This window comes from Coffea arabica, chromosome 11e, assembly GCF_036785885.1.
Source record: "Coffea arabica cultivar ET-39 chromosome 11e, Coffea Arabica ET-39 HiFi, whole genome shotgun sequence".
NCBI classification, from domain to species: domain Eukaryota; kingdom Viridiplantae; phylum Streptophyta; class Magnoliopsida; order Gentianales; family Rubiaceae; genus Coffea; species Coffea arabica.
Genome location: NC_092331.1, coordinates 51,624,790 through 51,636,925, shown reverse-complemented (window position 1 = coordinate 51,636,925; position 12,136 = coordinate 51,624,790). Strand labels below are relative to the sequence as shown.

Genomic DNA, 12,136 nt, shown 5'->3' with positions numbered 1-12,136 from the left:
TCAATTTTCAAACTTTAATTTTATCAAATTGAAATTTGAAATCTAAAATCTGAAGTTTAAATCCATTAAGTTATTGAATTGTTAAGTATTAAATCTAATATATTTGAATGCATATCACATTTGGTGATAAGTGAATAGTTTATCACTTAGTTTTGGGAGCAAGTTTTGCTTAGAAAATTCAATGTCATTTAATTAATTCAGATGTTTAATTTTTTGTTATAAAATGATCTGAATATGTTAAGATCTGAATCCATTAAATTTAAGTGCAGAATTGAGCTATCAAAAAGGGCTCTAGCTCCATAGAGAAGGAAGGGGCTACCTTTCATTAACATAATGTAGGGCTCGAGTTTTAGCTGTAGAGAAGGACTCAATTCTTTCTGATGCTAAATCTAATGCCCTTTCCTAGCCAGTCATTGGGACATTTTTCTTTTTAGAAATTATAGAAAAAGGGTAAGCGCTATCAGCCAGTTATCTTCCTAATGAGCTAGTAGCAAGAATTGCTATCTCTAGTGAAGTATCAGCTGGAAATGAATACCTACACAGAGCAAAGCAAGCTCCAATAGTGGGCTGTCTTTTTCTTGAGTACCTGCTACAAAGCTTGTGTAGGAAGCAAGCCTACACAGGGTACAAGATCGAGAAGGAATAGAATTTCCCTTCGAAGTGAAACAAAAGAAAAATCCACGTTAGAACATGACAATTGAGGGTTTTGGCAATCATGCCATGCAATGATACATAAGTCGAGACAACAAATATAGACATTGAACAATAGGCAAAGAAAATAGGCATCAATGTGTGGGAGTTATGTTTTTGTACGTTTTTATTTCAGTGTCTACATTTATTATATTAATGTTGCATCTATTCTGTTAGCATATACATATTATATGGTGCAATTACCATAACAATTGCGGATCCAACTAGCAATATATTTCTTAGTAGAATTTGAAGCATAAGAAAAGAATCTGATGCTACTGCACTATCGCAAGTGTCTAATGCACTTTTTTGCTGGAATCTGAATCGTAGCAAATAGGAAAGTAGTGAAAACATGATTGCATGAGCTAATCCGTGGATTGAATCGTAAAATCATGGTTACATCTATACCGTCAAATTCAAATTTAGAAGAAAAGTTTCAAAAATTTAAATGTGACCGGGATGTAGAATATGTCAGCTCAACCTAACTCAATTGCCTTGAGTAGTTATCAAACACTCTTTTCAAGTATTCAACTAGTATATACACAAGGGAGCAAGTAAGTCGAGCTACTCGTGAATAGCTTAGTACTCAACTCGAACTTGATAAAACCTTTAACTGCTCAAGTAGCAAATCAAGTCGAATTCAAGTTTGATCGTGAATAGCTTAGTACTCAACTCGAACTTGATAAAACCTTTAACTGCTCAAGTAGCAAATCAAGTCGAATTCAAGTTTGAAAGTGCTGTATATGCCCGAGTACTCGGCAAGCCGAATTGAGTATTAATAATATTTAGTTTTTAATTTTAGATATTTTACTTTTTATTCGAAATTTAGTTTTTAATTTTAGATATTTTACTTTTTATTCGAAATTTAGTTTTTAAATATTTTACTTATTATTTAATGTTTACTTTGGAAATGCTCGAAGTGCTCATAGTGCTTATAATGTTATTGAAAAAATTTGGTTACATTTTAAAAAAATAATGAGAAAAACTCAATTAAACTCAGAAAAAATAAGGCACCCCTACTCGAGTTCGACTCGATTACCTATTGAAAACACCTCCACCAGAGAAAAGTTCACAATAATTGGATTGTTGGTAAGAATGTGCAGAAGAGAAATGGACGTAACAATTGAACTTTAAAACCTGCAGAATAGGAGTATGAGAAGATTAATGAAAATACAACTATTGATCCAACTACAGTAAACAAGTTCATATGCCATACACGGTTTCAAGACCACGCCTTCTTGTCACACCCGGGGGGGGGGGGGGGGGGAGGGGAGGAGAAGAAGAAGAATTCATGTCGTACAGAACGTGTAAAAAGAATATAATGCAGTGATACTTGCATAAAACAGGGAACTGAACAGCTCCATTGTGGAAAGTGTCAATACAATCATACAACAAATTAGATTTATCAGCTTTAGGCCTCCTCCCCTTCTAACATAGTTACAAGCGGGGAGGGAGGTAACTCTAGAACTGTAGTTATACTGAGGAACCTAAATCAAAGGTTAAATCTTGGTTAGCATCCAAACCTGTAAGTCGTGCTGGTCGAACAAAGTTTGAATATGCAAGGGATATTCATTGGAATGGTTACCATGGATACCAACAAGACGAAGCCAGCAGAGCTTGGAAAATTGCTGGGAGCTTTATAGCTTTACGGTTGCCTTTACTGCATCAGGAGGAAGTCACACTACCGAGTCTGGGAGAGGTTTGGACTCAAAGAATGTCGAAACTTCCCGATAAAGGTTTTCTTCCTCGAATGGCTTTGAGACATAGCCATCCATTCCACTTTCCAAGCATTTGTCTAAGGTGGCATGGATCACATCAGCTGTCATGGCCAGTATTGGCAGATGCCATGCACGTCTCTTTGTGGCTTCATCATTATTGACGCATCCGACATTCCACTGCTCATTGGCATTTTTTTCCATGTCTCTAATAAGACGAGTCGCTTCAAAACTGGAATCATAGGATGAAGCAGAAAATTAGGCTCTTAATCACTTCCAGAGCAGAGGCCAGGTCTAACAAAAAAAAAAAAAAAAAATAGAAATAAAGACTGGAAATTCCTCTGTAAGAGGCGACGATTCAGTATAAACATTTATTTCTCTGCAATCGCATTACCACATATATTATATAAATAAAGATGAGTCAAGGCTGAAATTCGAATGGCAGATCAAATATTGGATATGAAAATTTCAAGACATACCCATCCATTTCCGGCATCTGTATATCCATGAAGCAAGCATCAAAACTATGTGGCAGCTCAAGCTTCTTAATAGCAGCTTTACCACTCTCAACACACTCAACAATAGCCCCAAATTTTTTGAGGGCACCAGCAGCAACTCTGCGGTTTACAATGTTATCATCAACAACCAATATTTTCTTGCCATCGAGCAGACCACGAAGGAAAGTAGATCCCTTGCACATGTCCTTTCCTGGAATCTTCTTCCCCAATCCCAAAACCTGTTGAAGGCATGCAACCACCATACTCGCTCTCAAAGGTTTCACTATCACAGTATCTGCAAAGCCTGCTGCTTTAGCCTTGTCAAATTCACCATTGCTAATATTGGTCGCTAGAAGGATCATTTTGGGCTCTTTATAAGTGTGGCCATTCTGTTTGCGGTTCAATAGTTGTAAACCAGAACAACCATCCTCATCAGACATCCATGAATCTTTCTCAACTAGAATCATGTCTGGCAGCCTTTCATTTCTGTCCAGATGAAGAAGAATTGTCAATCGACAGGGGTGGCATCACATACAGAAGGAAACAAATGGAGATGAACAAAAATACAGTTTGTCAGTCACATAACATTACTTCTAAAAATCACATTTAATTCCTGTTGGGAATTTACTCCTTTTAATCCCTGTTGGATGTTGTTTATGGCTCTATAAGCTTTTTCGGCTGAGGCTAAGTCAAGACTACTATTGCCAATAGAAAGCAATGCAGAAGACACAAGCAACTTCATTGGACATTGCTGAAAAGAGAATTAGTGTTCAGCGAGCAAATGTATGCTGCAGTACCCCATTATTGACAACTAAATCTGCAACTTGTAGTGCTAAGTAGTTTATTGACACTATCTCCAGTAGCACATGCCCAACATAGGGCTTTCCCTGTTTGCTGTTTACTAGTTTAGTTCTTTATTCTTTGTTTATTCAGACTGCTATTGATGGAAAACCGTGAATAATATCTCAATAGACCATATCTGAAAGGAGCTGTTAGCATATCCTCAATGACCAGCAATTACCTTGACAATAGTTTCTACCAAACTTTCAGTAACCTTCAAAAAGGAACAATAACAAACATAAAGCACAACCTAAAAGCAAACAAAATGAAAAATTTAACAAATGGGCCAACCAAATTTTTTAAGTACAAAAATTAAGAGTAGAATTGGGAATTGGTCAGTGGGACAAAGAGAGTACAAGAAACCAGTAATTCGTAGAAAGCAGTCGATTTAAATCAGTTGCATTCTGAGTATTGAACTCAAGAAGAAATGAATGTCTAGTAAAAGGTGAATCATATAGAAATGACACATCTTTAACTCGAATCAAAGATGAACTTCTTTGACTACAAATTCTTTTTCAAAACTTATATTAAATAGATCAACGTTCTCCACATAACGTACCAATATGCACAACTTCATATGTTCAATGATATATATTCTCGAATAAATGAATTTATAATCCTTCATCAAAATCTTTACTGCTAGGATAGAAAGCATCAGCGTCTAATTCAAGCTTGACTCGATTTAAGATTGTGTCTAGTCAATCTAAAGATCTGACAGATCAAGTTAAAATAAGTGCATAAACAAATTAAAATAAGCATTTCGGTCACAAACTCAATGGATTGAAAATTGTAGAAAGCTGAAGTGCAAAAGCATGAATGTAATTCTACCAGAGCAAGAAACTTACAGAGGAATAATGGAACCATTCTTCCGGAAAAGATCAGCCACTATCCTGATGCTATTGACAATTTCAACCTGGATACCTAGTCTCTTGAGATGGTATCTTGTCACAGCAGCTCTAACTGGTTTGGCATCAACCAGAATGGACTTAAAACCTTTAAATGCTGAAGGCAGATCATCAGAGATGGATTTTTTCAGGTCACTGACAGCATATTTCTCACATCTTCGGAAGTCAACTGTGAATGAGAATGTACTTCCAATTTTTGGCCGGCTAATGAAGTTTATCTGACCACCCATCAGCTCAACCAAGCACTTACTAATACTCAACCCAATACCAGTTCCTCCATAATTTCTGGATGTTGAGCTGTCAGCCTGCATAAATGGTGTGAAAATGCGATCTTGTGCATGCAATGCAATCCCAATTCCAGTATCCTCAACACAAACTGACAAACTGACTTTCTGAGAAGCATCATCAGTCTTCACTTTACTGGAATCATGATACCCAGTGGCTTCATCTGCAATCAAATGCTTAAAAGTATGCCAATTGTTTTGGTTATCTGCAGCTTCATAGCCACTTAAAGTTTGAAATTGATGATCACCAAGTACACCCTCAGATTCTCCATTCATGCAGTTTATCATTTTTGCATCCACAACAGCTTTTGCTTGTTCAACTAGATGGACTTTCACGAATACATGACCTTGCTCGGTAAACTGTCAGAAAATTTTCAGCTATAAGCACTGTGAACAGGTGTACAGAAGACCATTACTGAAAGAGAATACTTGACTCCTGCCTAGATTCCTAACAAAACCAATACTGGTAAAGAATTTTTAGTTTTAGAAAGCCATCCAGTAGGTACCAAAAACCAAATGATGGACAACTGGGTCTCCAGGTCCAAGGCTACAATTAACAGAATATCTAAAACGAAAACCAATAGCCTCCATAATGGAGATGATATAACAGCAATTATAGTTTTAATAACATTAAGAGCAGCAAGCATTCCATGGTTCACTTACTTTGACAGAATTTCCCACAAGGTTTGTGATAACCTGTCGAAATCTTCCTGGGTCACCCATGACAAATTCAGGAACATTATCAGAAACAAAAACTGCCAACTGAAGTCCCGTGGTTTTACAGATTAGATGCCAGCAATTACATAGTTTGAAGTTCCATTCAGTTGTTCCCACGCAACCAAGGTAGAGGGACACAGAAACACAAGAAAAAACCATCAAATTAGTCTGTAAACAACTGTTCATCAATTCTATAAAACAAGGAAACAAGAAGAACACTTATAAGCAGAACTGTTCAATCTTATTACCATACGGTCAGCCTCACCTCAATTCCTTTCCGCCTGGACTTCTCAGAAAATAAAGAAACAACATCATCCAGTATCGAGCGAAGGTTAAAAGGAACTGTCTCCAGTACCAACTTCCCAGCTTCAATTTTTGCACGGTCAAGCACTTCATTTATTATTTTTACAAGTGCCCTTCCACAGGCTTCAGCAGTTTGAGCATAGTCCTTCTGAGTTGCACTCAAATCTGTGTCCAGAAGAAGAGCGAGCATTCCTGCATTTACATATCAAGATTCATAAGAATAAAATCAAGGAATTTTAAGCATACAAGTATTCAAGATTCAAAGGAAAACTGAATGTAGTAGAATTGAAATGAAATTTCCAACATACCAAGAATACCATTCATTGGAGTCCTTATTTCATGAGAAACAGTTGCTAGAAACTGGCATTAGCACAAGGGATAAAAAAAGGTGAAAAGATTATTTATTGAAACAACAGTAAAAGATCTCATCCAAAAAAGTTCGGATGAAAAACCTGCGATTTGGCAACATCAGCAGCCTCTGCTCGAACCTTCAGTTCCTGCATCTGATGGAAGTCATCCTCAACCTTGACAATGTGAATTGCAGCACTATATATAATATATCCAACTAAAAAGCCAACCACAAAGGCCAACATTGCGGTGGTCAGTGCAGACCATGGTGTTGGAGCTTTCTGAAGATATCTGTGCAAAAACCCAAATAAAGAACCTGAGATTGCTTCCTGGTTCACCAGCCCAAGGATCAAAGGCCATGCGAACTTACCTACACATCATCTCATGCTTACGATAAGGATCCCCAAAGTCAAGCCTGCTGACATGCTCAGGAGCCATGTCTCCAACTTCATACTGGTTTCCATACATAATTAGAGGATCAGAAGAGTTGGTAACATCATAAACATTCACCACAATAGCTTGATGTCCAGCAAGTTGACTTAGTAAATTTTCGACAAGAGATTCAACATCAAAGGCTCCACCTAGATACCTGCTCAACATGAGCATTATTTAGCATATGAAGTTATTCATAAAAAGAACAGCATTCAAAGAAGATGATTGAAGAAAGACGATGCAAGTTAATCATTACATTTTCTTGACACATAAGGCTACATCCAAGACTACTTATTTTTCAAATTGTCAGCAGTTGGGTATTTCTTCAATATTATTTTCTCAATAATCAAAACAGAAGTCAAGAAAATGTGAATATGCAAAAGCAATGGACAAGGTGATCATACTTGCCTTGCAAGATTACACCACCATCCAAGAAAAGTAAAAGCTGAACATAAATATTAATGTCCTTTTCATGAGCACAAAAATTTCACAGAATAAGAGAGAGCTGTCCTTTTAAAGAGAGTATCTTGTTCTTTTGACTTTCTATCTGATTACTACACAACCATGTATAGTCTAAAATAAAATTTTTCACTACATACACTAGTAACCTAGGCCTTTCGTTTTAAAAACTTTTAGCAGGAGAGGGACACGAAGCAAGCTGGAAGGGAAAGGGAAATGGAGATGGTGAAAATTGAACCTTGATTGTATTACGACAAACAAAGACCAAAAGTGAATCAGCATTTATCAACTCAATGAAGTTTTATCGAATTGGCCAGCCTAAGATGGTAAATGGGTTGTATTTTTAATTGCACATCCACATAGAATGATGTAAAAGCAGTTAACTGTGAGTTACAACTCAGCAGGTCAATTCATCAGAAATAGGATCAAACCACGACCCCTAAGTTCTTCAATCATGAGAGACATCACTATGAATCTCTCTAAAGGGAGGAGACAAACCATATTCTTTTTGTGCTTTCCATTGGCGGAGGGATTTTTTTTTTTTTTTTTTTTTGAGGAGGGGGGAGGGGGATTAGTGTAGCATGGTAGGTGGTAATCATATTCCTTTCCCACTTTAGACACACATGGAACACCCCTTCTGTAAAATTTCTGCCTAGTTGTCTAGTAATTCAAGTAATCTATTAACAATGCCAGCTGCACCACCATCTCAAAGACTTTTTTTCCTTTTCGGAGAAAAGGGAAGCCCCCAGATGTGAATAAATAGATTAGTACAACCTACACTTTTCTCTCATAGCAATTTCATTACCACAATGTGATTGTCTACAAGTTGCAGTTGCAGTTGCAGTTCTGCAGACAACACTAGGCAATTAATGTGCCATCTAAGAACATTGAAACTGAATCCTTACATGATCATGGAAAAGAGCCAAACGAAGCAATCAACTTCAAGTAGAATCCCAACACATTGGCTGGGATGATCTGATGGCTTGCATTTTAATCCAAACATGTTGGCTAGGATGATCGAATGGCTGGGATACTCTAAGTTGAAAATTGGATAACAAGATATGTGATGATTATGCTTGTACGCAACAGGTCCCATATTCTGGAAATTCTTCAATATTATATTAATGCTTAAATGGTTGACATTGACAGAGGGCTCATTCCAAAGCACAAGTATTACACCCAAAAAAAAAATGCTTGCAAGCTTCATTTTAACGCACAGGTACAACAAACCATAAATGCAAAACATATTTGAACAACTTGAGAGTGGCCATGGGATGCTCCCAACATAAGCTCAGAAAAGTAATGGTGAAGTAACAAAAACAAATGCAAAGCCTACCCTGCAGTTGCTTGGATACGTTCCTCCTTTGTGGGATTTGGGGAGAGCTCAGTTCTGTAAACAGGAATCGTCAAAACAACCCCAAGATGGTGAGAACCCAACAGTCTAAAAGGGCTTGTAAGAACAGCCTTTCCTGTATTTCTAGCCCTCAAGATATTTTCACGATCTTCCTGTATAATAAATAATAAATAATCCCAATTTTATTTTACTTAATGTAATCCAGAAATATGTAATAATTTCCAATCACAAGCATCATAAACAAATTCAGATTGAATACATTCAATTCATTACCTCCCCAGACATCATATCCAGTGATCCAATATACGACACCGTATCTTGAGAGAATATCACAGGGGCATACTCATCTCTAATAGGAGAAGGCTCCCCTTTCATTGTCCTTATAATCCATCCATGCTGCCTCTCAAACTCTTCCCTCCCAGAATTCACAACCTTCTGTGCATAAGCTACCCCATTAAACAATGGCCTTTCAAAACCCGTTCTGTCTGCATACTCGGCAAAGGTGTTCTGAGAGTTCCCCATCCAAAAAAAAGTAAGGTCACCTCATAATTGTTCGAAAAACTAAGCCCCAGGTAATCAACAAAAGCATAAGCTTTTAAAGAACCGAAGTATAAAGCTGATAGCAACAATGAAAACCCTGAATACGAGAGACAAAATTAAACGAATTTTCAAGCTGAAATGCAATTATAAAGACAAGAAATAGCTCAAACCTGATCTATTGCAGAAGGGTTCTTGAGATAATGAAAGGTGGAAATCAGGATTGCAAGGGCATGGACATGATTAACACTAACACTAAATTGATCTTGTAACATCCTTGCCCTCTGATCACACATACTCACAAGAATCTCCTTCCTTCTTTCCTTGGTTACAGCATCCAATCTTGTATATATAGTTCTACTACCAAACAACACAAGTACAATCCAAAGTGCCAAAATTTTAGGAAGCCAAGCTCTTGGGAAGAACTTGTACTTCCTCTTTGTCCCCAACTGTTCATTCACCGTCACAGCCACCATGTGATGACTTTGCTGCGTCTTCTGCCCCATCACAGCAGCAGCAGCCTATCTTCACTTTCACTTCCTCTCTGTTCAACTCTTCTCCACATCATATCCCTTACCTCAAGAAAGCAAGCAACCAAGAAAAGATACTTATATAATTCATAAACACATGAGGCAGAATCATGACTTTCCTCAGAGGATGTGCAGTCTTTTGAGACTCTTCACCTTTTTGTGCAATACAATAAAAAGGGCTCTTTCTTACAACATTGTTTTGTGTGACTAATAATCAGACACCCCAAAACCCACAATCAAATATCAGCACGCAAATTATTTCCCCTTCTTTAAAAAAAAAAAAAAAACAGAACAAAACAAGACTAAATCAAAGCTTATCCATCAAATTCCCCCCTCGTGGAACAAGCAGCATGTCTTGCAGCTGCCATCAAAAGACGGACAAAGCTCAAATTCCCAAAAGGGCTCTAAAAGAAAATGGGAAAAAAAAGCCTCTCTCTTCCTCAAGAGTCTCCTTTAGAATTAACAATGAGGCTTGAGGATCTGAATGCAATAAAAAATATAAGAAAAAAAAGTGAAAAACTTTACTATAATCATGAAAATGTAAAATACCCTCTTCTTCCTATTCTCTCTCTTTCTTCCTTTCTTTCTCTATATCTCTGCAAGCGTGAAGTTCAGTTAGAATATAGAGAATCCAGACAAAGAAGAGCACGTTCACTGTTTTCTCTGTTCATCACTCTTTAAAATATTACCACATTCTTTCCTTCTTCACTAAACTCAAAGAACAAAACCAAGAGATCATTGACCAGCTAAGCACTAATAATGCCAATAGAAAGAATAATCAGCAGTATCAGATAAGCAAAACTACTTTAAAAAACAAAAGGGAAAAAAACCCACTTTTTATTGAAGAAAATGAACTGTTTTCTTGGTTTTTTGCCTTTGTATTGTACTACTACTACTTGAGAAGGAGTTTAATTAATTGCAATAATATGGGTTTTATTGGAATAATAAAGAAATGCTGCTTACCACTTTTTAGAGCAACTGAATCGAATATGAGGATTTTTGCAGATACGCTCTTGTCCCCCAAATCCTCTAAACTATTGTCCTGACCCTTCTCTTTCTCTTGTCCTTCTTCTCACTCTACAACTTTTGTTTTTCTCTCAGAAAAAGATTTTTAGCCTAGCCCAGTTGGCCATTTTGCTTGCCTTCCCTTTCTTGACCATTTCTTTTCTTGCTTACTCGTATCCGTTTATTTGAAGGCTCCTCTGTTAAAAATCGTTTAGGACGTGTTTTTTGGCAGACATTTTGGACATTTCATTTATCCTCATCACTAGGTAAACTACTCCTAACTTATATGAGATATGGATGTTTTTATACACGCAAGTTGACTCAATTGATGAGAGTTCAATATTTCGTTTAACCAAAATTTACGTTTAAATCGTGGTATTATCATTTTCTTTTGTGAAGATTTCATTGGAAAAAAATGACCTGTTAGTATTATGAGCCAATATCATCATGTCTTGGCTATGGAATCCTCTCACCCAAGGATTAGAAGGAGAAGAAAAAAGAAAAAGAAAAAGGACAAATGGATGTTGTTTTGTTCAATCAGCTGCAACTGCATTAACTATCTGCATTAACTAAAATAATAAAGAGAAGTTGAAAGTTGAAACTGCCCAAGAAAATGAATTGCAGGGCTATTTTGTAATTTGGGGAGAAGTAGGGGGACTGTGTTAAAAAATACAGTTGAAAAGGAACAAGAAATGATTTCAATGGCCCTTTGAAGAGAGATGATTGGCTGCTCTCAAAAAGAGTGAAAGGCCAACAGCAGCTTGGCTGTTTGTAAAAATGTCATTGGTATGTTATAGTTTTTTTAGAACATTTTTGAAAGGTTATGTGGGGTAAGGCAATTATCCAGCTTTAATAGCTAAACATGGGAATATAATCGGTAAGAGTTGGCTGAGCTGTTGAAACTTGTATTCATCTCATGGAAATTGGAATAAAGGCGAGTAGATGAAAATAAAACAAGAGAATCTCTCAAATTACTTTTGGCAAATTGGTCATTTTCATTTTCAATATATGTTTAACCGACTTTTTATTTCCAATCAAAATATAAAAATTTTAAATACTGACTGTTTTAAATCGAGCTATCGTAAAAATTAAGACAGGCGTAGTGAAAGCTATATTTTCTTTAGCGAAAGCTATATATTTTCTCAGTTATGTGAGATATAGTGTAAAAAATTAATGTTGAAGTTCAAATATATATATATGTGTGTGTGTGTGACCAGCTGACATGAAAGCTGAAATTGGTTTTATAGGAATGAAAATTTTCTTATGCTTACTTTTCTGAAGGGGCAAAATGAAAATGAAAATGAAAATATAGTGACGTTTGGAAAAAGAAATTATATATCGCTATCGGATATCTTAGCGAAAATGACAGGGCGACAAGGAGCAGATCTCATTCCTAGCGAATTACATGCAAGCCAAGTGTCTAGAGGTTAAATTTACGATACTGCCCCTCTTTCCCAATTCCTTCTTCCTAGTATTTTTTTTTTCTAGTGTGAGAAAGAATACATAAGGAATCTTGTTAA

At 36.6% G+C, this 12,136-nt stretch overlaps 1 protein-coding gene across 1 annotated transcript; it reads right to left on the bottom strand.

The window, feature by feature from the left end:
- Window positions 1-1,998: 1,998 nt before the first annotated feature.
- On the bottom strand, window positions 1,999-11,825 carry LOC113718757 (histidine kinase 4). The gene is made up of 12 exons (XM_027243671.2): window positions 10,575-11,825; window positions 9,255-9,658; window positions 8,818-9,051; window positions 8,527-8,696; window positions 6,670-6,888; window positions 6,404-6,590; window positions 6,260-6,311; window positions 5,914-6,143; window positions 5,595-5,693; window positions 4,588-5,291; window positions 2,885-3,388; window positions 1,999-2,637 (listed from the first exon to the last, which is right to left on the bottom strand). Exons 2-12 carry the CDS (start codon window positions 9,585-9,587, stop codon window positions 2,367-2,369), a joined length of 3,003 nt encoding a protein of 1,000 aa, XP_027099472.1. The 5' UTR covers window positions 9,588-9,658; window positions 10,575-11,825; the 3' UTR covers window positions 1,999-2,366.
- Window positions 11,826-12,136: the final 311 nt, after the last annotated feature.

Bases quoted from the DNA above. Each gene is read 5' to 3' on its own strand.
- LOC113718757 (XM_027243671.2), bottom strand. From the start codon at position 9,587: ATGGGGCAGAAGACGCAGCAAAGTCATCACATGGTGGCTGTGACGGTG. The intron at 5,694-5,913 runs GTGAGGCTGACC...ACGGGACTTCAG, and splicing joins CCAGGCGGAAAGGAATTGAG to TTGGCAGTTTTTGTTTCTGA. The intron at 3,389-4,587 runs GTAAGTTTCTTG...TCATCTGGACAG, and splicing joins AATGGTTCCATTATTCCTCT to AAATGAAAGGCTGCCAGACA.